Here is a 24,880-nt window from a genome sequence, read left to right as displayed (position 1 = left end):
TCTGAATTCACATCAACAGGGCTCATTGTAATTAGAACCAAAGTACTTGATGTGATAAAGCTTTTAGGCCCTCATTTTCAATAAGAAATCTGCAAGAGAACCTCCATGTTTCTTGTACTGCACAGTAAGTGAACAGACTAAACAGTATAGTATTATAAGCAAACTGATAGAAATTCCTAACAATAGTCTCCCGATAATAGGAGATTGATGCTGGCTCACTCAGTATCATTAGAAAGATGGTTTCTCATAAGGAGCGAAATAAGTAAACAGGTATAACAAGTCAGGCGTCTTCTATATATTTGGCTTCCAAAAAGAATTGAAACAGGGAAAATAAATGTACAATCAGAAGATTTTCTTGAGGAAAGTTTATTATAGTATTGTTTTAAAAAATACATATTTTAAATAAATACTTAAGACAAACATTAATTTTTGTTAAGACTATCAGAAGTTACGTTAAGATGCTTGAATTCCAAAATTATATATCTTCTCACTCCTAACCTTAAGTCTTTAAAAAATCCACTTTTTCTAATTTTTGCTTTTGTTATCCTTCATCTAATATCTAATACTTGGGATAAAAGTGAAAAACTAAAACCCAGCATCTTCCTATATATCTTTTCCCTATGTTACTCAATTATAGAGCTAAGTCATATTCACTTAGGTGACTGGTAAGTAATGTTACATCTTCATTTTCTATAACTATTTGTTTTAGAAAATCTTGCAAGATTTATCGGGGTCAGTACTGAGAGATTACGTGCAAGGCATCAGCAGATTTCTATTAGACTTTTTTTTTCCTCCCATGCTTCTCTTTCTCCTTCCATGTGCATCCAACTATGTTCTACAGCAGGGTTTCTCAACCTTAGCAACTTTAAGATGGGTGGACTTCAACTCGCAGAATTCCCCAACAAAGCTGCTAAGGTTGAGAAACAGGATTCCCAAATCTGTAGAATAGACGTGGGGATTACACAGGGAATAATTCCTCATTTCACTCGTCTAGTCTCTCTCTATTCCATTGCAAAATGGACATTGTTGGATACAATCTATGAAGGGACTAATTTGCACCAGTCATTCAAATTATTCTTAAAATGCTTCTTAATTCCCAGATATGGAGAAAAAGTGAAATATTCAAAGACATTTGATTTACTCAATTGTTTACCAAGGCACGTCATCTGTACGCTTCCTGAGGAGTCAGACAAGGTTTTTTTTATCTTCCAAAATCTGAACAAAATATGCTATCCTATACTTAGATGAGACATTTTATTACTGTTTCTTTACCATGTAAAGGTCTCTGTGACTATTTCTTAAAAAGAGCTCAATTCATCTGTACTGTTTTGATCACTGATAATACAAAATTATCCAACTTGATAGAACTGTGCAAGAAGCCTATAGTCAGGATTAGCTAACACTAACATTAAAAGTTGAGGTTTGCAAAAACACTTTCATCTCATGAAGTATTCTGTTCAAGTCAGTGCATCATGATTATAAAACCATGGAATGGCTTCATCTTCGCAGTTGAGGGTTCTTTTGTATCCATCTTCAAATTATTTTTCTGAAAGAGAAACATACCATTTTTAAAACCTATTTTAACATAGTTTGTTTTTAAGCTAGATACGTACGTTGTGTACAGGGTAAAAAAATCTTAATTTAAAAGAAACCTCCATGGAAATCTCCAACCATCAAGTACAGAGAGATTATTTTCACAGATACTGTGGTGGTTAGAATTGCACAGTTGCAAAGTTGTCCTATGAAGGGAAATATAGCCATTATCTAAAAATGTATTTTAAATTCAGGGACAGGTTTCTCCATTTCCCTTAAGAAGCATCTCACGCCAAAGCACTAATTAAATATGATAAAATCCACTAGTCTAGTGAAAAGGACGACTAGGGGGGACATGATAGCGGTGTTCCAATATTTCAGGGGCTGCCACAAAGAAGAGGAGTTCAACCTATTCCCCAAAGCAGTAGAAGGCAGGACAAGAAGCAATGGGTGGAAACTAATCAAGGAGAGAAGCAATCCAGAACTTAGGAGAAATTTCCTGACAGTAAGAACTATCAGACTTGCCTTCAGAAATTGTGACTGTTCCAACACTGTAGGTTTTTACATAGAGATTGGACAGCCATTTGTCTGGAATGGTATAGAGTCTCCTGCTTGAGCAGGGGGTTGGACTAGAAGACCTCCAAGGTCCCTTCCAATTCTGCTATTCTGTTAAAAACCTTATCCCATGAATAAGCTTTAAATGCCAATCTCGAAAAACAACAACATAGCAACCCCTTTACTATAAACTAGTTAGCATGAAGCAATATCCTATTCGTAACTTAAACACTGTGATATAATATGCATGCAATAGTATAAACCAGAAGCTCCTTGGACATAATCCGTTACCCGTGCAGTTCCTCCACTCCGCTTTGAACGTAGGCCATTTTGCACAACTATTCGTTTCCATATGCATTGAATACGGTGCCCTTACTTGTATTCTGCACTAACAGATCACCCGCATTCCACCAGCATCTCTTTCCACTTAGGAAGGCGCTCCAAGTCACACATTAAAAAGTGTGGCTATTTCCCCTACACCCAGAATTTGGGTGCATTTCCACCTACGGTGTCAAACTCAAGGCCCACGGGCCAGATCTGGCCCGTAGGGTGCTTAGATCTGAGCCACAGTTCCACCTTGGAAACTGCAAAGAACTGGCCCACGGGGCTGGCCTGCACACACGGCCCCCTGAACCCCCTTTTCGCTGGCAGAGGGCTAGCAAAACAAAACAAAAGGAGAAAGGGTTTTTTTTTGCATTTGAGCATGCAGGAAGGAATAGGAAAAGAGAAAGGGAAAGAGGAAAGGGAAAGAAAAAGAAGGGAAGATGGGAAGAGAGCAAGAAAGGAGAAATAAGGAGGGAGGGGAAGGAAGAAGAAGAGGGAGGGAAAAAAAGAAAAGGGGGAGGGAGGGAAGGAAGAGGAAGGAAGGAAAGAAAAGGAAGGAAGGAAGGAAGGAAGGAAGGAAGGAAGGAAGGAAGGAAGGAAGGAAGGAAGGAAGGAAGGAAGGAAGGGAGATCGTAATGTGAGGGCCGGTCTGAGGGAAGTCCTGCCTTAGCACTTGGCCACCATAGGTGCCCACAACGTGAGTTGAGCTGGGTTCGCCCACCCAGGCCACACCCACCCCAGCCCCCTGAGGTCAAACACAACCCTGATGCGGCCCTCAGTGAAATTGAGTTTGACACCCCTGACTTAGTTTGAGAGATGCACTAACCTTTCCGTTTGTTAAATACGTCTCCTCCGACCTGCATGTCTCTCTTCTCTCTCAGCCACAGTGGACAAATTGCCATTGAAGGGGAGAGGCTATTTCTTCTTTCAAGATGACTCGGCTGGAATGATTTCTTGGCAAGTTCTGCATCAGACGCATAAGGTTTCCCCAAAGGGCTAAGCACATCCTTGGTTTCCAGGCTCGTTGGACTGAGGTTAAATGCCGATCTGCACCTTGGCATTCGCTTTCCGGGATCCGGTGGGTGATCCAGGAGAGTCTTTTTCAGTGCTTCGTACCGACTGAAAATGGACTGGAAATCTAACTTGCACTCATTCCCTGACAGATAATCTGTTGCAGATTTCCTGTCTCTGGAGTTGTCTTCCCCTGAGTCATCCAAGTCCAAACCGTGGAGGCTATGAAGACTGATAGATTCTTCTTCTTCTGGGAAAGTTTCTTGAAGTATACCTAGCTGCATAACGTCATGGTTATCCAAACCAGTCCCGCTAATTGCTTGAGAAGCCTCCTGCAACAAAGTTGCACACATTGTAGAATTCTGACCCACACTGTGTGACAAAGTCTCTGATCCGGTATGGTTGCCGGAGCCACAGCTCACCTCATGCATACTTCTATTTAAAGCCTGGAAGACTGATTCTGGGTTTTCCACTTGGTCTGGAGCAGCAAGGGACAATTCTTTCTTGCAAATAATTTTGTCCAGCGGCCTAAAAGCCTCTTGGTGATTCAGCAATTCATCAGTAATCCCTTGTTGTGAACTACCTGGGGGCTCCATATCTAAAAAGGGAAATTCTGCTGTGTCGGATATACAAGGTGACATAAACATTGTCAAACTTGAACTTAAATGGCGTCTAAAATCAGGAACTGTCTCCTGCGATAACTGTTCCGTGGCTTCGGAATCATGCGGTGCTTCACCTGAAGGTGATTCAGTCTGAATAGCCTTTTGCCATGAGCTTCTAATTTCAGTAACTGAAAAAAAAGAATGATAAAAAGATTAAATACAATACTGTAATTTTCTTTCTAAAATATATATTTCATTCTACACGCCACCTTTGAAACTATACTAATAGAAAACATTCCCTTGGGGTAGATATATATTTTGGAGCACTAGAACGTGGATAAAATATAAAATATCTTGTCCATATTTCAGATAGAGAGGACTCTTGGTTTAATCCGGGGTAAAGGAGTAATCCATCTATGTTAGAAATGAACAACCCTCCCTCAACAGAAGGAGAGGAAGAAGACACCACCTATCTCCTGTCTACAACGCAATCCTTTCAGCAGTTCCAAGAAGATTCCACAACCAATTGCTCCGATTCTGATGAGGGAGAAGGTTTGTTCTCCAAGCTTGTGGATTGGTTTCTGAACATTTTGTTACCAGGCTTGATAGTGTCAGAGTCAGGGGATGTCAGTGTTTATAAGGGCTTCAGGTGTGGATGTGTTAAGTGAGAGTCTTGTGATGGGTCAGTTAAGAGTCATCTTATAAATAGAAGAACAAAGACATCTCCTAAATTCCGCTGAAGATGTTACCTAGTCTGGTCATGAAACATTCAGAAGCCAACTCACAAGTCTGGAGAACAAACCTTTGTCCTCGTACTACACCTGAGCTACAGATATTCGCCCCTATTGTTCTGATTCTGGTGACCCTGAGGGCATAGATAAACCCCCAAGGGCCACAATGGCTCTCAGAGAGAGTGCTAATGACCAGATGACTACAATCCTTCCATCTGCCATCATTCAGTCACAACCAATGAAGCTTCTTGGATGAGAAGCAAAACATTTTCTTTTTTTTCCTTTTTCCCCAAGAAAAAGAACAGTCCAGTTGCCTTTTTGAGAAAAAAGCACCTTTGAGGCAACAATGAACTGGATGACTAAGACTCTCCATTAGACGTTTAGAGAAAAAGCTTTCTTTGTTAAATGTCAATCTCTTATTTTAAATATATTCTACAGTAATTGTACTGCTGTTTGTCACATATAACAGCAAGGAGATCCATTGAAGCTCTCAGCTATGACTACTGCAAAATCCCCATCTGTCTCATAGACCCACCCCACCCCAATTTAAACCCTACCTCACCCTAGCCCAGAGGTCAGCAACCTGCGGCTCTGGAGCCGCATGTGGCTCTTTCATTCCTCTGCTGCAGCTCCATGTTGCTGCTCAGCCGCACAATTGATAGGGCTTTTGGTTATGACAGGTAGAGGAAAACGGACAACGCACTAGGAGACTCTATGGTGGGGGAACCACCATAGTCTGGTTGGCTCCAGAATTGAACGGGGGCTTCCGGTTAGGACCTTTTTGGCTCTTTGAGTGTTTAAGGTTGCCGACCCCTGCCCTAGCCACTCTATGCATGTGTTGAAGTAAATTGTATTTCATGAAAGTTTGTAAAATCTGTTAATTGGAAAATGTGGTACCAAGTTCTGACGGCCGCTTGCTATCCACAATATTGAAAGATAAATTCTGTAAACAATTACAGGTAGTCCTCAACTTACAACTACAACGGAGCCCAAAATTTATGTGGCTACATGAGAAATTTGTTGAGTGAATTTTGACCTATTTTATGACTTTTCTTGCCCCGTTGGTTAAGTGAATCACTGAAGTGGTTAAATTAGTACCATGGGTTGTTAAGTAAATCTGGTTTCCCCATTGACTTTGCTTATCAGAAGGTTGCAAAAGGGGATTCCATGATCCTGGGACAATGCAAAAGTCATTAATGTGAGTCAGCTGTCAAGCATTCGAATGTAAATCATGTGACCGTGGGGATGCTGCAATGGTCATAAGTGTGAAAAATGGCCATAAGTCACTTTTTCCAGTGCCTTTGTAACTTTGAACGATCACCAAGTGAACTGTTGTAAGCTCAGAAAGTGTAAAACTATATCCATTCCAGGATGACTGAATGTACTGCAGTGCAATGTGAAGGGATACTCACTCAGATTTTCTGGAGTCCGTGGAATCTGTTTCCTTGTTAAGAAAGGATTTGAGAATAAGGCATTGATCAGATCCCCTACATCCTTCCCAGTGTTCTGGGGTGAATCAGATATTACTACATCTGCCACCTGCAAGAAAACATAACATACTTAAAAGAGACGAGCTGCAGCTACACTGCTGAAACATGCTACCTGTAGATGACCAGGCTGAGCCCAAGGCATCATAAGTCATGAGTTCCTTTTCACCTGCAAGAGATTTAAGTCCAGCCCACCTTGAATGCCCCTATCTCATCTCCTGCCCATTTCCCTTAATGGATTCTTGTAGAGAGCTTAAGTTTGCAACAAATCTTTATATTCATTTTGAACTGACTGAATACTCCCTGGTATTTCCCCGGCGTTTGACGCCCTGGGAAATTAACCTGCCTTTCCCCTCCTTTATTGGCATGTACTATGCCTATCCCGAGTTTCCCTTAATTTCAGAACCTGTTTTATCATTTATAAAGTGACTAGATAATGTATAATTAAAAAAATGATATGAATACAGATTGAAAAGTAAACATTATAGTTAATGTAAATCAAATCAGTAAAGCTTAAAGGAACTACAGGCAATAAGCATTATGACACTATCAGATTCTGCATGAAAAAAAGATTTTCACTTAAACCCTCAAACATGCTCTGGGCTATTTTCAACCCAATGAAAGAGGATGAGAGATGCCGGGCAAAGTATGTTTCTCCAGCAGATTGTTCTGCAAGTAGTTAACTAGCACTGAATACCCACATAATATTCTAAAATTTTAATAACAAAGATGGTATCCTTATTCCATTCACTTGTCTAATAAAAACACTGGATTTTTAATTTTTACTTATGGTCATTCAAGCTATCTCTGCTTTTTATGTAAGTGAGTATCTCCAAAGAACTTCAGATTATGTAATTACTAATGTATTATCTCTCTTAACATATTCTTTACCTCTTCAGCCAGCTGTTCTTGGGCCTTCTTTAAAGAATCTCCTTTTTTAGCTGATGAAGAAGGTATTCTAACTGAATCAGTTTGTCTTTCCTTCCTACTTTCTATTCGTCTAGAATTTCTTCCTTTATTCTCTAAGATTTGAAACTGTGAATTATCAGTCCTCTTGGGAGTTTCAACATTTGATGTCTGAGGGAGAGAGAAAAAGATTGAGCTTGCATGGGTATACATGCAATATATATTGCAATATATATACTGGCATACAAAATTATCTGCTACAATGTCGTACCAGTCAATGACTACTTCAGCTTCGACCACAATAATACAAGAGCACACAACAGATACAAGCGCAATGTAAACTGCTTCAAACTTGATACATACATACATACATACATACATACATACATTTGCAAGAAGTGCATTTTAATTTTTATCACATATCTAGTATTTATGAGTCTAAAGAAAAGATGGGTTAACCATTAATATAAGACTCCATAAGACCAATGAAAATGGTGTGTTACCTTTTCAGAATGTGTAGCAAGTTTCAAGGTCCTGAAAATATAAGAAAGCCTTATTATTAGATGTACACTATTTAAAAATTCCATGGATGAAAATCCTAAAGGGGAAAACAACTAAAAAATCTTGGGAAATTCTGAAAAGTATGATCATAGAAGCCCAGACCAGCACAATACCACTGAGAAAGAAAAACAAGAAATCGAAGATGAAACCAGCATGGCTTCACAAAGATCTCTCTGGCAGATTGAAAGAAAAAAAGGACAAATACAAAAAATGGAAAGAAGGACATACAACTAAGGTAGAATATCAGCAGATAGCCAGAATCTGCAAAGATGAAGTCAGGATAGCAAAGACTCAGAACGAACAAAGACTTGCAACAAAAGTCAAAGATAATAAAAAAAAAGTTTCTTCCAACATATAAATAACAAGAAAAAAATGAAGGAAACAGTCAGTTCACTAAAGAGAGAAGACAGCAAGGAAGTAACAGGCAACAGAGAGAAAGCAGAACTGCTTAACTCATTCTTTGCATCTGTCTTCACGCAAAAAGAAACTATAGCTCAACCCACCAAAAACATAACTGTAAAAGACAGACCAGAAATAAAAGTTAAAATAAGCAAAAAAATAGTAAGAGAACACCTGTCTGATCTTGATGAAAACAAATCACCGGGGTCTGATGAATTACATCCCAGAGTTTTAAAGGAGCTGGCAATGGTCATCTCAGAACCACTGCACCATATCTTTCCAAAATCCTGGAGTACCGGAGGACTACCAGCGGACTGGAAAAGAGCTGTTGTGGTTCCCATCTTCAAAAAAGGAAAAAAAAACCAGAAACTATAGACCAATTAACCTAACATCAATACCCGGGAAGATACTGGAAAAGATAATAAAAAAACAGATCTGCCAACTTCTAGAAACAAGTAATAACTAGCAGTCAGCATGGGTTTGTTAAGAACCAATCATGCCAAACCAATCTTATTTCATTCTTCAATATAGTGACTAAATTAGTAGACCAGCAAAATACTGTGGACATAATATATTTAGATTTCAGCAAGGCAATCGACAAAGTAGACCATAACCTACTTCTTAGTAAGCTAGAAAAAAGTGGAATAGATAGCACCACCACTAGATGGACTCGCAACTGGCTGACAAACCGTACTCAACGAGTAGTCCTTAATGGATCTAAGTCTACATGGAGGGAAGTAAGCAGTGGGGTGCCACAAGGTTCCGTCTTAGGCCCAGTACTCTTCAATATCTTCATGAACAATTTAGATGAGGGAATAGAAGGGGAACTTACCAAATTTGGTGATGATACTAAGCTGGCAGGAATAGCTAACACCCAAGAAGATAGGCTCAAGATCCAGGTGGATCTTGATAGACTAGAACACTTGGCTGTATCTAACAAAATGAAATTCAATGTAGAGAAAAGTAAAGTCCTACACTTAGGCAAGAAAAACCAAAAGTACACATATAGACTGGGTGAAACCAGGCTCAATAGCAGTAACTGTGAAAGGGATCTTGGAGTCTTAGTGGACAACCAGCTAAATATGACCCAGCAGTATGCAGCAGCAGCCAAAAAAGCTAATAAAATCCTAAGTTGTATTAACAGAGGGATACAATCAAGATCAATGGAGTTACTAATACTACTCTATAAAGCCTTAGTAAGACCACACCTAGAGTACTGCATCCAGTTCTGTTCACCACATTATAAAAAAGACGTTGAGACTGTAGAATAAGTACAGAGAAGAGCAACCAGGATGATTAGGGGACTGGAGGCTAAAACATATGAAGAACGGTTACAGTAGCAGGGTTTGGCTAGTCTAGTGAAGAGAAAGACCAAGGGAGACATGATAGCAGTCTTCCAATATTTGAGGGGCTGCCACAGAGAGGAAGGGGTCAAGCTATTTTCTAAAGCATCCGAAGGCCAGACAAGGAATAATGGATGGAAACTGAACAAGGAGAGATTTAACCTGGAAATAAGAAGAAACTTTCTGACAGTGAGAACAATCAAACAATGGAGCAGCTTGCCCTCGGAAGTTGTGGGAGTGCCATCACTTGAGACTTTCAAGAAGAGATTGGACTCCCATCTGTCAGAAATAGTGTAGGGTCTCCCGCTTGGGCCTTCCCTTCCAACTCTGATTATCTGTTATCTGTTAAAAGCATTTACTTGTACAGCTGCTGAAACTTGTATGCCCCGTATCTGTCCGTTACAATTTCTCTCAATTCATCCCGGTCATCAAAAGGCAACGCTGTTATAGGGAGAGCTTGTGACAATTAGAGCAAAGCTTTTCTCTACTTGGGTATCAGCCTCCCATGAATGCAAGTGATGCACATATATCAGCAATATAAGCATACAAAAAAAAAAATGTGTTAGCAATGATTCCTGCACTCAATATATCAAAACTACGTTGACAATAATAAGATAACTTATTCGGGTTAACTAGAAAGAAAGATTTATGACTTTTGGACCCAAGAGAAAAGATGAAGAAAAAAAATTAACCAATATCTAGCTTTAACACTTTACAACGTATTTTCAGAGGTACACTTTAAATTCTATTTTTATTTTCCGATACAGATGCATCTAGCTATGTTACCATTTAGAGAATCACATATAATCTAAATGTACATTTTGATTCTTTCTAAGGCATGGTCCCATGTTATTAATGCAATGTTAATATATGCTACTATTCTATACAAGGACTTATTAAAACCATACCTTTCTGTGACTGTCTTTGTTGAATAATCTTCATTTCCCAGTGTCTTCCCAACTGTTACGAATTCATCTGCCTGAACATTCTTTTTGATTGAATCTAAATACATTTTTCAAGCGAATCAAGAATTGTATTTAGTTAATAATATATTTAACTTATCATTAGTTCTAAGGAAATATTGTTCTATTTATCAGGCCCAAGCCCAGAGATGAGACAGTGAAATCTGATCAAATCCAATTCTTTATTTGTCTAGGCTAATAGACACAATCTTGCCAAACTAAAGCTATAACTTTCTAAGATGTTAGATATATCCAGAGAGATTCTAGGTTGTCCTTTCTCCCTGCACCTCTTCCCTCCTCCAGTTCTGGACTGAACAGTCTCATGAGCTGGGTTTCTTTCTAGGAACCTTCTGAATTGGCAATGTCCTTCCCTTCTGCTACTGCAGGCACATATTCCTATCACAAGTCCTCAACTTACAACCATAACTGAGCCCAGAATTAGTTGTAATTCATTAACAGTCATAAACTGAGATACCCATGTGACCAGAACTAATTGGCTGGCCTTTTGGGGGTGGCCATTAAGCAAATGCCATGATTGTTAAGCAAACATTCATTTGACATATTAATTATAAACTGTGTGAAGCAGTACTATCTTATGTCTGTTTTAAATCACCTTCCAATTAGCTTAATTGGATAACTATCAGTCCTACTGTTTTAAGAAAGGAAAGTTATCTTTGTTTACTTTACTTTTACCATATGTTATTTTATACTCTATAATCATCTACTAGTCAGTTATCTTTTTTTCTAACTTAAGAATCCCCCAAATTCTAAATGTTTTGTCCTGATCAATTTGGCTAATCCCGTTTCCAAATCTATTACATCTTTTTCCAGAAATGTACTTACTATTCCCTTGTTTAATAATCCTTAGTATGACATTCACTTTTCTCACTGCTGCCCACACGTACATTATAATATAATGTATTCATTGAACTATCAGGGTGAGCAAGTAATTTATTAGAGCTCAATCCCATCAGTATATACATGAAGAGGAGGTGTTCCACTGTAAATCTTTTCACACATTTAAACTGAAGTATACGTTTGCCAGTTAACTATTTTCCTTGTTTAAATAAATCATTCTGGAGCTTTTTACGGCCTGGAGTGGAGCTTAATCCACAAACTCAGCAAATTTATTGCTTATCTCTTAGCAAGATCACTAACAATGGAAAAAGAAACAGTTCCAATCCACATCTTTAAGGGGCTTCCATTTCATTGTCCATGTGTTCCTATTTTTTGGTTTTTGCTTTTATACTGTTACTAATTCACAAAATGGCAGGTATTTTTAACCCACAATTGCTAAATTTGATGGGAACCTTTGTCGGGGCTCTTTCAAAATTCCAAGTGTGGAATGTCAACAGGATCACCTCTGTGTCTCTATCGATGCTCTTTAAAAAAACATTCTAGGAAGTTGATGTAGCAGGATTGCAAAGGGTGACCACATGATCGCAGGGCACTTACTAACTGGTCATAAATGTGAACATAAATGTGCCTGAAAGATAGTCATGGGACTAAGGGGAGAATGGTGAGACATTTTATGATGCCCAGAAGTGCTTAATGAGTCATAAACCATACCATCTGTGGCTGTCATGTCCACAAATTATTGCTACAATGCCTGATTGTAAGTTGAGGACCAGCTACTCTTTAAATTAACATAGTGCTATGTCGGAAAGGCTGAATATATTTATATACTAAAGATCATAGAGATCATGGTTTGTAAAGAATCTTAGTATTTACCTGGAATTAATGCAGGATATTGACAGAAGACACTCTTTTTATAAGCTTCCTCAGTAGCCGGAGTAAAAGAAAGAGGAGACATAGCTGGTAACAAATCAAGTGCCTTTAAAAAACAAATAAATAAATAAATAATATTGAAATGTTTGCAATTCAAATACACGTGCACAAATAAAATAGGATACAAAGCCAGCCTACTCTAAAAGGTTGTCCTTTAATTTTAGTTTACAGGTTAAAAAAATTGAGAGGATTTATTTTATAAATGTATATGATTAGGGGATAATAAATTAGGCTTCTGGATGAAAAAGTGTCATCTGGTGAGGTCCAGGAGGCATCACTTCTCTTTTGCAGTGTCTGCCCTATGCAACAATATTCCCCCCCGAGATTGACCATTCGTAAGAACCCAAAAGGCTGTTTTTCCCACGCAGCACTGGGTGAGAGCATGGGATTAGTCCATCCACAAATGAAAGTTCATGAATGTAATATGAAATGTTCAACCTCTGTTATTTTGGTTTGTATATCTGCTGTGTTTTGTCTTTAGATCCTTCACTGTTATACTTTTAACCAATTTTAAGCTGCTATATAGACCAGATGACATGAGTTCTAACATCTTTAATACCATAATTAATTAATTCATGTATACCATGTAATAACGATATTTACCTTAACAAACAATTCATACAGAGCATAGGGACACGCCTACTGGGACTTTTAAAGACTTTTTGCAGATTATACACTGCAAATATCCTCAAAATATTCCTTTTTGCTCAATACATTACCTACCAAACATATACTTACAGGGTTTGGATCCTTAATTAAACGAAAAGGTGACTGGCCAAGACGATTTTTCCACTTCAATTGCCATTCCAGTTGTTTTTCAGCAATTGATTGAGTTACTGAAATATGATCATCACATTTTAATTTTTGCCTATGGGAAAATTAACAAGATTATTAGAACATTTTTAGCTGAATCAAATATTTTACAAATGAAAGCATTTGCTCAAACAATTTTATAAAAGCACAACAGGTTGCACTTAGTATTAAGATAGTGACATCATTTCTGCAATGGAATTTTCCCAAAATCTGTATGTGCTCCAAATCACCTCCGGATTCTAATCCTCTTCAGCAGTTTTCTCAACTTCAGTAACCTTAAAATCTGAGTCTTTTAACTCCCATAAGTCTGGGATTCTGCCAGAACCCCACATACTGTGCCTTAAAATTCCTGAGATTGAAAAACACTGCTGTATAGCATATCTAGAGTTACAATATTTAGTTACAATAGGGAGACAAAATGTATGCATTCTGCTGACATACTGGCATATGGCTCTGAAAACATTATTTTTAAAATTATTGTAGTTACAACAAGGCCGTGTTTTTCAGGAAAAAGAAAACCACAGGATGCATTATGTATCTGATCACAATACATGATTTAAAGCAATGATGGCTAACCTTTTCGTCTCGTGTGCCGAAAATGTGTCCATGTGCGCACACGCATGCTGGCACCCATAATGCACTGCATGTGACCCCAATGCCGCTGTGCATGCGCCGCACAGCACTGCCTATGCACGTGCATCTCCCACATGCGCGGCAGCTACCCACAATCAGCTGGCTGGTGGGTGGTGTGCGCACATGCGCAATGCACTTGATCTGGGGCGACTGCTCATGTGCCAACAGAAATGGCTCTGTGTGCCATTTCCGGCAAATGTGCCATTGGTTCGTCATCATGTCTCTAAAGATTATAAATGGCAACCAGCAAAGCTCATCCTTAAATGTATCTAACAGTCCATTAAAGATCACAAGATAAGTTTCCTGACAGAAATTTGACAAGAATATTTCTCACAAACTGGCCATTGGGGAGTGTGTTTGTTTATTAGGGTTAACTGCACTTTAATAACATGAAGCTGCAAATAATTTTTGGTGTATCTTTATGTGGATGTTATGAAAAACTTGCCATAATATACAAGGGAGAGAATTCCAAGGTTTTGTTTACGTAATCAGACTAAAACGAGTAATATATCCATATGGTTTTTCCTTTCTTCCAACACAGCCTTAAGCTTACAAAGACTATTAAAGCATAATATTTTTTCTAATGTTGACACCAGGCAGCTGATGCCCAATAAACTAGGATCAATAAATTATCGATAATCTGCCTGATTCAGATTTAGGTATTAATTATGTTAAGTAATCCACTATGGACTGAATTAAAATACACAACAGTAAGCTGCATACTGCAGAAACCTACAATGGTTTATCCATCCAAATTGACAGATCTTAACTGGGTAAGAATTCTGTATTATTCCATGGTTTCTTTATGAAAAGGTTTGCTTGGAAGGCTCCTGAATCCACAGAACAGAGGCCTCTGAATTTACCTCAGTGACTTCAGCCCCAATAAAGTCTCATTCTGGAATCTGGTGTTTCCTTCAAGATCCTGCAGGTCTATTTTGAATCCTTTTTTGTCAACTTGCCAACGCTCATGCAACAATAACTCCAAGGCTTTGGTTAGTAATTGGATAATAGTTAACATGTTCAATTTTCCCTCTTCATACACATTCCCTACAGGAAACTTTTAAGTAAAAAAAAAAATGGTGAACACATATTGAATTAAGAGCACAATTGTGTATGCAGTGTCTTGCACAGGGCATAAATGCACACAATAGTTGGAGTTATTCCCACAAATGGTCCCATGATTTTTTTTTACGTGTGTTTTGTTTATCAAACCCTTCTGCTGGAAAATGAGCAAAATTCCAGAATGGCAAAGAAGTACTGGTTAGACAAATAAATGTTTTTGTGATATTTTGCCTCATGTTACTTAAGTTTGTCTACTTCTCAAAAATCATTTCTTTTGTAACACTTCTTTGAATAATTTTAACTCTAAGGTAAAAGTAAGCAAATATGGGGATTGCTGTCATTCTTAGACAGTTAATTCTTATATTTGGACTGAAATCATATGGTTCCAGGGAGCTAGGATATCCTACTTTTTAAAATGTATCTTATGAAAAGGCTTATTAGAAGCTAAATAAAATGTGCTTTACACATTTTCCCATCAAGAGACTTCTTCTTTACCAAGTTTAACATCCTGCTTTTATACTATTTGTCTATGTTATTTGTCATAAGGAATTGGTTTCTGGATTTAAACTTTTGTCCTTAAAAATTCCTTTTTGTGTCCAAATAACATATATTTTGGTTGTACACTGGTGAAATACTCTTAAATCTTTTAATTTTACAGGAATAAAAATGAGTTTATTTTGGATTAATTGCAACTACCAACAATGTGTTTTAAATGCTATCTAGGAAGTATTCAAGTTTTTTTTTTAATAAAAAATTATAATCTAACAATGTCTCAAATTAATCTCCCTAATTTTTAACCAATCATAACATCAGCCAATCAATTTCAATGAATTAATCAAGTGATAGCAAGAAGCAGAATAATCTACAAATATTGACTATCTGAACAGAAGCATAGATACCCAAGAAACTTACTTTATACATTTCTTTTTCTACTTTTTGAAGCAGAGGCTGTGGAATGCTAACAGAAACACTTGTGCCATCTAATGTATACTGATCAACATGACCTTTTACTACTGAATCCACTACTTCTCTTTCCTTTTGCAAAAATGTCAGCGTTTCCATTACTGTTGCCCATAAATAGCGGACCTTTGGAGGGAAAAAAATTTGTTTTCAGCAAGCAGGGGGAAAAAAGTGCAATTAAATAAACATTAAGATGGAGATTATTGAAAACCTGTTGACGCTCACCTTTTCAATTCTTTCCGTGGTATTACTCTGACCAGAATCAACCTTTCTCCCCATTCTACCCAAACAGTGAGAAACAAAAAAAAGTTATTAAAAAGAACAATGGTTATATTACAACTGTTCTTATTTTTCTGATAATTAATAGAATAGCAACAGCAAACATAGAGTATCACATTAAAACCCTCTGTTTCCTATACTTTTTATTTATGGTGTATTTTTATCATATTTATCGTATTTATCTTACAGAAATTGCATTCCTAATATCTTATTATTAAGCCCTGGTTGGCACAGTAGTTAAGTGCAGTTATTGTAGGCAAACTCTGCCCACAGTCTGGAATTTGATCCTGAGTAGGCTCAAGGTTGACTCAACCTTCCGTCCTTCTGAGGTCGGTAAAATGAAGATCCAGATAGTTGGGGACAATATGCAAATAATGCTGACATTGTAACTCGCCCAGAAAGTGATGTAAAGCACTAGGTATATAAATATATGTCTAAGCGCTATTGCTGTTTAAGAAAACAGGGAAACAACACAAATGTAAATAAGCTGTAAGATGCATTTCTAATAAAATACTACTTGCTTTTGCAATCGTTTGTCCAGATCCACATTTCCATATCTTAAATCTCTGATTTGCTTAGTAAAAAACCTGTGAATAGGAAAAGCAAGCCACAGTTAAGTTCTGTGGATGAAACAAAACCCTTTGAAATATTATCAATTAACAAGTATTAACAATCCAATTATGAATTGATTCTTTTTTCATTATCAGTATTTTTTGCAATATCAGCAAGTAAAAGAATAATCTAAAACAGGGATGTCAAATTCAAGGCCCCCGGGACCAAATCCAGTCCACAAGGTGGTCAGATCTGGCCTACGGAGTTGTCCTGGAAACAGCTATGGACTGGCCCATGGCACCTTGGCCCGGGGAACCAGGTACTGGTCTGCAATCTGACCATATGGGCTGGATCTTAGCCAGCCTTAGATCCCCAATACTGCCCAGCCCAAGTGAGCGATGTCGAACTGGGCCATGCCCACTCCACCCCGGCCCCCCAAGGACAACCACAATGCTGATGCATTGAAATCGAGTTTGACACCCCTGATCTAAAATATACTCTTTATCTACCAAACTATCCTGCTTTGTAACATTCAACATTTCCTGCCTACAACTTTATAATCTACAGGTCACGTCTGTAACTGCTTTACTTACAGTGCTTTTTTCTGAAGTTCTTGAATCATGAAATCTTCCTTCTGCAGACACTGTGAAAATCTGTTAAGTGCCACTTGATATTTTGCAACAGCCATATTCAAGTCTGGGGATCTTGAGTTCACTGCTTCTGGGTAGGGTATGCCAGCACCTTCACAAAATGATTCCAAAATCTACATTGGGAAATATGATCTCAACCACCACCAAAGGCAGCAGTATTTTAAGACATCCAAGCCTTTCAATCAAGCAAGAGGTTGAAAAGGAGGGTAGAAGAATGACTATGGTGAAAGCATAGTATCAGGACAACCACATCTATCTATGTGGTGTGATAATTTCAGAATGTATCTAGGACTACTTCAATGAATAAAGTTTATTTTCAATTTTTAAAACCCTTCGATATTTTGTGCCACTTCTGACCGTTTTCTGCGATGAATCCATGAGAATAGCCTGCTGTACAGGAAAATTCTCTGAAAGTAGCTAATCTTTAAATCTGGTGTCATAAAAGCAAATAACACAAGCAGACATTAGATACAGCTGTAGTTAGTTTCATTAATTTGAATAATTCATTAGAGAACCAAATATTCATTTTTGCTTTTGAATAATTTAATGTTACTGGTATTTGTTCTTCACTAGATTTTATCATATAACCCTAGCCATTAGTTTTTTCAAAAATATTACTGCTATTATCAGGCTCATCTTCAAAGTTCTTTCAATATTTGAAAACTATGAACTGAGGTAAGTGTGCCAATATAACTGAGACCATATATCTTTTTTTTTTTTAAACTAAAATTGTAGTGTTCAGGCTGCAATTAAATTAAATATATTATACTTAGCAAGGGTTCTGCAATAGGGTCATAATTATTGCCTGGAATATGAAGATGGCTGGGTCCTTGGACTATACCACTTGTTCCATATGCAACCTTTCTCTGTATGCCAATTCCAGGTGTGCACCTTGGTTTATCTAGGAACTCAAAAGAAATCAAGTGCCAGAAGAGACATCTGAAGCACCCACTGAAGGAAGGACTCATAGCTAGTCTGACCAAATACAGGCAAAAGCTGACATCTGGGACCATCTTGTAATGATAAGCATAGGAAAACACCAATATTTTTTCATCTTTATTGCATTTTACTTATCAAATTTAGAAACCACGCATCTCCCTCACAGAGAGTCTGGGTGATATACAAGTGAAAATTTAAAACCAAAAACAATATCTAAAATTTAGATAAGAGGCAAATAGTTAAAATTCAACACAAAAAGTTAATTATAAGGCGGGGGGGGGGGGCCTTCAGGATGCTACCTAGATCCCACCCGACCACGTGCTCCTCTGTGAGCCCCAAGCAAGGGAGCAAAGCCAGGTCCTTAGACATTTCAGAAAGGCCAGAAGAATGGGGTGTCAGCCTTCCCTCTGGGGAGAGAATTTTCCAAAGCGAAGGGAGGGTTCTTTTTCTGGACCCTGCCAGTTGAAATTCGACTGATGGGCTTTGAAACATGCCTTCCCTACTTGACCGGATGGGACGGGTTGATGTAATAGGCAAAGACAGTTCTATAAGTAAACTGGATCTATGTAATGTAGAGCTTTAAAGATCATACCCAAAGGTTTAAATTGGACTTGTTAGGTGGTGATTTATTAGTAGTTTAATTATTTTTAATTAATAATAAATTTAGATATAATTTATTGGTATTTTGTTCAATATATTATTATTGATTTTTTTGTATAAACTGATCAGGTTGTTCTCTATTTTTATTGTTTATTACACTGTGAACTACCTGGACTGACATTGGAACTGAGTCTGGCTAATCTGAATTAAATAAATGAAAAATGAAAATACTGAGAAGAAACTTTTTCATCATTGCTGATGATCCCCAATGTCTTATACTTGCAGCAGAACGCTGGACCAAAATCTTTGCTTGCAACGATCTTTCTCAGATTATTTAAATTCTTCTGAAGTAGGTGGCTTTATGTGAGGAAGGTCCTCACTAGCATGAATTTCCCATAAAAGAAGTAAATTCCAAAATTTTGTTTCCCCACAAAACATTAGAATAAATCATGATTGCTTACCTAAAGAATCTACTTTAATGTGATGCATTATAACATATCTTGCAAAGTGGAACATTAGATGAATGAATTTGGGTCCACCAGGAGAGAGAAATAATGATGCAACAACTGAAGGAAAACTGTTTCCACATTCATCCTAGGGATTTAAAAATGCACAAGTGAACTGAAATTGACAGTATCAACTTCTGTTAATTTCTTTTTAAGCAATAGAGCCAGCATACTGAAATGTGGCAAACAATTATGATTGCCTTGTCAGACATCGGAGGCCTGCATTAAGTTAAACTACATAAGCATTCATGGGCCAGAAGGGAGGTTTCACAAATACATTTCACAAATTCTTTTCCTATTATCTTAAAATTGCCTCACATGCTAAAAAGAATAGTTTTGGTTTTGCTCAAAGCCAATCAGTTTGAATTCACTGGTTGCTAATATTATCCAACAAGCTCTGAATATAACACTATATTTTACAGAACACAAATGAGTCTCAAGACCATAAAAAGATATTAATGATTGGTCCTCGATGGCAAGTAGTTCTATTGATTAACTATCTTCAGGTCTCGGGAGATAAGACCTTTAAAGAAAATCAAAAGGAAGAGGAGACCTTCCATATTACACACTCTTGTTTTATGTTATTGCAAGTCATTTCTCTCCTTCAAATGTTACTTAGCTTTCCATTTGAGTTACATTTTTCTGGTTAATACTTGTATAATACTATACTTGAAAAATTTGGGGAACAAGAAGAAATCAATATTCTCTAGCTATGGCTTTCAGAATTCTTGATGCCATTCGTCCTGAGACTAATAGGAGCTTTAGTCCAAAGTATCTAGAAGACATCAGGTTGCCTAAGAAGCTACCATAATAGCAGCAAGAAATCTCTCATCAAGCAGCATCAATAACAAATTTTGGAGATAGTCTTTCAAAGACAACTTCATACAAAAATATATATTGAAATATGTAAGGCAAATACTGTATATGGACACTTTTTTATTCTTACCAATACTTACTGATATCCTTTTTAGCCATTCATAGCATTGCTTTCTGAATTCAGAGTCTGCCTTTTTGTCTGTGGGAGGATAGCAAAATCTTTCCATTCCAAAGGAAAAGAAAAAGAACAATTTCAATAAATGTTCAAGGAACCAGACAGTTTTAAGATAGTGGAGCAATACAAAATGTTCCTAGCAAAGTATAACTACATTTGTGTTTGAGTTATTGCATATTGACTTAGTTTTTACTGTAGAAGCATCTCATCAATAAGAAAAATACCTATACATCATTGGGCTGTAGTTCTAGAATAGTTCTAATAAAGCTGGATCATTGATACAGAATTTCTCCTGAATAAAGGCTTCTAGCAAGACTTCCAGCATCAGAGTGGAGTTCCTCCTTCTGATCATAGTTCTTTGCTTTTTTGAAGCAGCAAATATACTTTTGTGCTTCAGTTCCACTTCAATACAACTTATAGAATAGGATGGCACTGTAAATATTAACCTTTTAGGGGAGGATGACAACAATATTTTGATGAGCCATGAGAGAATCATTCTAACAATCTCCACCAGTAAGGAGAGTAGTACAGCAAGACTACTCAAGTCCTAATAATCCTAAATTTAGTTTGTTATAGACATGGTAAGTAATTTTAAGGCTAAGTAATAAAGCCTATTGTATTAAATGTTGCACTCACCTAAAAACCTCATTGCAGTGTGACTGATCCAGCTTTGAAAACAAGAACCATGCAACAATGTGAAATGCATCTTTGTTTGGTTTATCAAACAAGTTCCTTTAAAAAAAAGTTTAAAAAATCATTACTCCATATGCAACTGTAAGGTAATTAACTGGACCGACTTCCTTTTCCCCTTGCAGTATTCTTGCTATACCATCATCACATGTAGAAACTCAGTATGCTGCATTCACAATTCTACACACACAGTCTTTACAAAAGATTGGTTTCTTTTGAAGAGCATGACTGCATCTTACAATGAATCATAGATTAATATAAATGGGCACCACTTAAATGCTCTGCCAAATGCCACTTGTTCCTGAATTAGTTTTCTATAAACACTCTAGAGCAATAAACTTACACAGTCTAAAAACTGTTCATATTTACCATATCCGACTAAAATTGTGGTTCAATCATGCAGTAACAGGTAGGTTATTTCATAATTACAGTAAAAAGCAGGAAGAAAAAACTGTTTAATTATGAATAGGAAAATTCTACATGATACTCCTATATCAACAAGGTTTGGCTAATTCCCAAGTAATGCATTTTTGAACAAACATTCATTCTCATATTTGTAGTATAAAATAAATTCCACATCTTGACTCTTGACAAATATATCTTTTCTTTTATGTATGTACATGGAGAGCATTTGCACCAAGACAAATTCCTTGTGTGTCCAATCACACTTGGCCAATAAAGAATTCTATTCTATTCTATTCTATTCTATTCTATTCTATTCTATTCTATTCTATTCTATTCTATTCTATTCTACATCACCAACAACATCATGATTTGTTTTAAATGTGGAAACAATATCACCCAATATAAGTAACAGCAGGGATGATTTTGATCAAGGTTCCCCAAAGCGTTCAATATTCACCCCAAGGGTGAATAGGATTATCCAAGTGTGGTAAAATGGCTGGGGGTTAACCAGTTGTCAATAAATGATGGAAAATCAATCTTTCCAGGCCTCTGTGCCAACTCCACACCTGTCCCTAGGGATGATGAAGCTGGTGGCGAGGCAATATTACTCAGGGTTGAATGATCAGCTTCCAGAGAATATAGCCTTGAGTTTTATTTATTTAATTTATATGAGTGCCCATCTCACAAGCAAGTGACTCTAGGCAGTGCACAAGACTAAAACAATACCTATCTAAAATAATTACCAATATTTTAAAAAGCTAAAAAGAAACATTAATGTGTTAAATGATTTTAATAGTAATGGAGCCACTTCATCAATTCACCTGTCCCTAGAGGTCTCCAGGGCTGCTGGCAAAACCAGATCTTAAGGGACATTTGGAAGTCTAGAAGTGATGAAGCCATCCTCATTTTGGGAGAAGCCAAATATAGCAGAGTAACTCCTTAGACCAGCGGTCGCCACTTGTGGGCCGTGAGAAAATTTTGGTGGGCCACAGAGAAATCTCACGCCCAAAAGCAATTAATCCAGGCTGCGCAGAAACACAAGGCTTCTCAGCCCACATGGCCCGCAGGAACCCTCTCCACCCACTCACTCCTTACCCGGCAAACTTGTCTGCTAAGTTGCTATTTTTCCTTTTTCTGACCATCATCTGTTCTGCTATGCCGGGAGATTTAGATTAGCTAGGAAGCAGGAAATGGTTGGATTTCTTGCTTTCTAGCTAAGCACAGCCAAACCTCCCTTAGGACTGAAGGTTTGCTTGCAAGCAAATTTAGTGCAGACTCACAATTTGAGAGACTGAGCTAGCCGATGGCAGATAGATAACTGAATGATTCTGTGAGCAACTCAATCTGCCTGCTTTGCCTGATTTTGGATAAAAGTTGCTTTTTTAAAATAAAAAATTCAATATTTACATACATGGTGTGTTGTGAATTAATTTTGTGAGTTTGCTTGCAAGCAAATTTTATGTGACAGACTGAGTAGCCAATAGCACATAGATAGATCTCTGAATGAATCTGTGATTCTGTGAGCAACTCAATCTGCCTGCTTTGCCTGATTTTGGGTAACAGTTGGCTCTTTTTTATAAAAAAATCAATATTTATATAAATATTTCTAATATTTACATAAAAGCCATGCCCAGCCAGTCACATGACCACCAAGCCACACCCACAAATTAGGCCACACCCACTGAACCAGTTAGTGGTCCCTGGGATCTAAAATTATGAGTTTGGTGGTCCCTGGGGTCCAAAAGGTTGGTGACCCCTGCCTTAGACAACAGGAACCATAATATATTCACACTGTTCAATTTAGTGGAAGGGAGGGATGAAATCAAGGAAAGGCAGTCCCCCAAATAACCCAGTCTCGTGCCATCTTATTTTATTCCTATTAAATATTTATTAATTTTCATATAACCAATCTTTGGAGGTTGATATTGATGAACAATCTAAGACGTCATGAAGGGATCTATCATCTAAAGAAGGGGTGTCAAACTCACGTTGTCATGGCGGCATCATATGACATATCAGGACTTTTCCCCCTTTGCTAAACTGGGTGTGGGCGTGGCCAGCACGTAACACATCCGGCCTGTGAGCCTGGAGTTTGACAGCCCTGACCTAAAGAATGGGAAGTTCTGGTTTTGATAATGGGTCTTCAAGCCGGTATAAACTCATAGCAAGCACATTTTCCCCCACAGTAGGGATAGCATCTAACACAGGGGTCAAAGGGGAATACAGGTAGTCCTTGACTTACAACAGTTCGTTGAGTGACTGTGCAAAGTTACAATAGCACTGAAAAAAGTGACTTATGACCATTTCTCACTCTTATAACTGTTGCAGCATCCCCATGGCTAAGTCATCAAAATTCATACATTTGGCAACTGACTTGTATTTGTGATAGGTGCAGTGTCCCAGGGTCGAGTGATCACCATTTGCGACCTTCTGACAAGCAAAGTCAGTGGGGAACCAGATTCAGCTTAAGTGCAGTGATCCACTTAACCTCTGTGGCAAGGTCATAAAACAGGACAAAACTCATTTAACTGTCTCACTTAGCAACAACAATATTGGGCTCAATTGCAGTCATAAGTCGAGGACTACCTGGAATACGTTAATGGAGCAGCTTGCTTCTCACACCTGGCCCAATCCTAACACACAAAACTTGCCAGTTTCATAGGACTAGAGAAACTTTAATAATAGCAAAACTTAGGATAGTAATATTACTATATTATTAATAGCGAAATATGGAGGTTAAACTGTGGGGTTTTAATGTTGTAAGCTGCCTGGAGTCAGCTGCGAGGAGTTAGCCAGCTCTATGAATTTATATGCATATGTATTGTAATGCATTAACTAATACATACTGTAACTAATATAATACATAGTTATATAATACATAACTAATATGTATTAGTTACAAATACTGCAGCCTGTGCCCTTCGGTTATTTTATTAATTATTAATACCGGTATAACTAATATATATTATAACTAATATGTTTTAGTTATACGTATAAGTAATAAAATTGTCGAAGGGCACAGGCTGCAATATTTTACCAGTCCCTGGGTAAAGTCTTCCCACTTCTCTGGCTGCTAAACCAGCGGGAGGTTAAAAACAGACAATACAGTTGCTGTAAAGGAAACGAACGAGCGTCCCCGTCGCCTCTCCACTTACACGCCCAGCCGGAGGTGAGTCGACAGTTTCCCGGCAGCGGCGTTTACCGCCGGATCGAAGCCCAGAGCCAAGAGGTAGAGCCAGAAGTGCTCCTTCTCCCAGGCAGGAGGCGAGAACGGGTTGCTCATCTCTCCGGTGCTGCCAGACCTCCCGATATCCACAGAGGGACGACTCGACGAGCCACGGAAGGATTTCCGCGCGTTCGTCTCACGCTCAGCCATGCAAATGAAGCTCTCTCCTCCCCTCCCCCTTCACTCCACTTCTTTCGAGTAACGGCCGCCTTCACATTCTCTCCGGAGTAAGTTCCGTTAACGGCACAGCCCTCAAGGCCGCCATTTTGTTTGACCCGCCAAATTGTAAATCGAAAGGGGGCGGGTTCTTATGAATTGACGGGGAAAATATCACCGAATCAAAGCCCTCGGGACCCATGACCCTTTCCATGT

The 24,880-nt window shown here is 38.0% G+C and overlaps 1 protein-coding gene and 1 non-coding gene across 4 annotated transcripts; both read right to left on the bottom strand.

Moving 5' to 3' along the window:
• Positions 1-350: 350 nt before the first annotated feature.
• HAUS6 (HAUS augmin like complex subunit 6) lies at positions 351-24,880 on the bottom strand. 3 transcript variants are annotated; one of them, XM_087926576.1, is made up of 17 exons: positions 24,438-24,880; positions 20,824-20,919; positions 20,153-20,231; positions 19,152-19,284; positions 17,095-17,242; positions 16,471-16,536; positions 15,896-15,950; positions 15,623-15,796; positions 14,512-14,705; positions 12,941-13,070; positions 12,146-12,248; positions 10,361-10,454; positions 7,653-7,683; positions 7,135-7,320; positions 6,169-6,295; positions 3,235-4,213; positions 351-1,546 (listed from the first exon to the last, which is right to left on the bottom strand). In XM_087926576.1, coding segments are annotated over exons 1-17 (2,817 nt in total). In that variant the 5' UTR covers positions 24,659-24,880; the 3' UTR covers positions 351-1,545. The 3 variants fall into 3 exon arrangements, with proteins under 3 accessions (XP_087782702.1, XP_026574168.2, XP_026574169.2); XM_026718383.2 differs by having other exon boundaries at positions 3,239-4,213; XM_026718384.2 differs by having other exon boundaries at positions 3,239-4,213; positions 20,143-20,231; positions 24,438-24,810.
• LOC113447916 (small Cajal body-specific RNA 8) lies at positions 9,828-9,958 on the bottom strand. Its single transcript, XR_003375673.1, has one exon.

The sequence above is a fragment of the Pseudonaja textilis genome, chromosome 2 (assembly GCF_049901715.1).
Source record: "Pseudonaja textilis isolate UNSWEBS1 chromosome 2, rPseTex1.2, whole genome shotgun sequence".
NCBI classification, from domain to species: Eukaryota; Metazoa; Chordata; class Lepidosauria; order Squamata; family Elapidae; genus Pseudonaja; species Pseudonaja textilis.
The sequence above is the reverse complement of the archived record's forward strand: the minus strand, read 5'-3'. Positions and strand labels throughout refer to the sequence as shown.

Bases quoted from the DNA above. Each gene is read 5' to 3' on its own strand.
- HAUS6 (XM_026718383.2), bottom strand. From the start codon at position 24,658: ATGGCTGAGCGTGAGACGAACGCGCGGAAATCCTTCCGTGGCTCGTCG. The intron at 16,537-17,094 runs GTAAGTAAAGCA...TCCTATTCACAG, and splicing joins GAACTTCAGAAAAAAGCACT to GTTTTTTACTAAGCAAATCA. The intron at 7,684-10,360 runs GTATGGTTTTAA...TTATATTTTCAG, and splicing joins ACAAAGACAGTCACAGAAAG to GACCTTGAAACTTGCTACAC.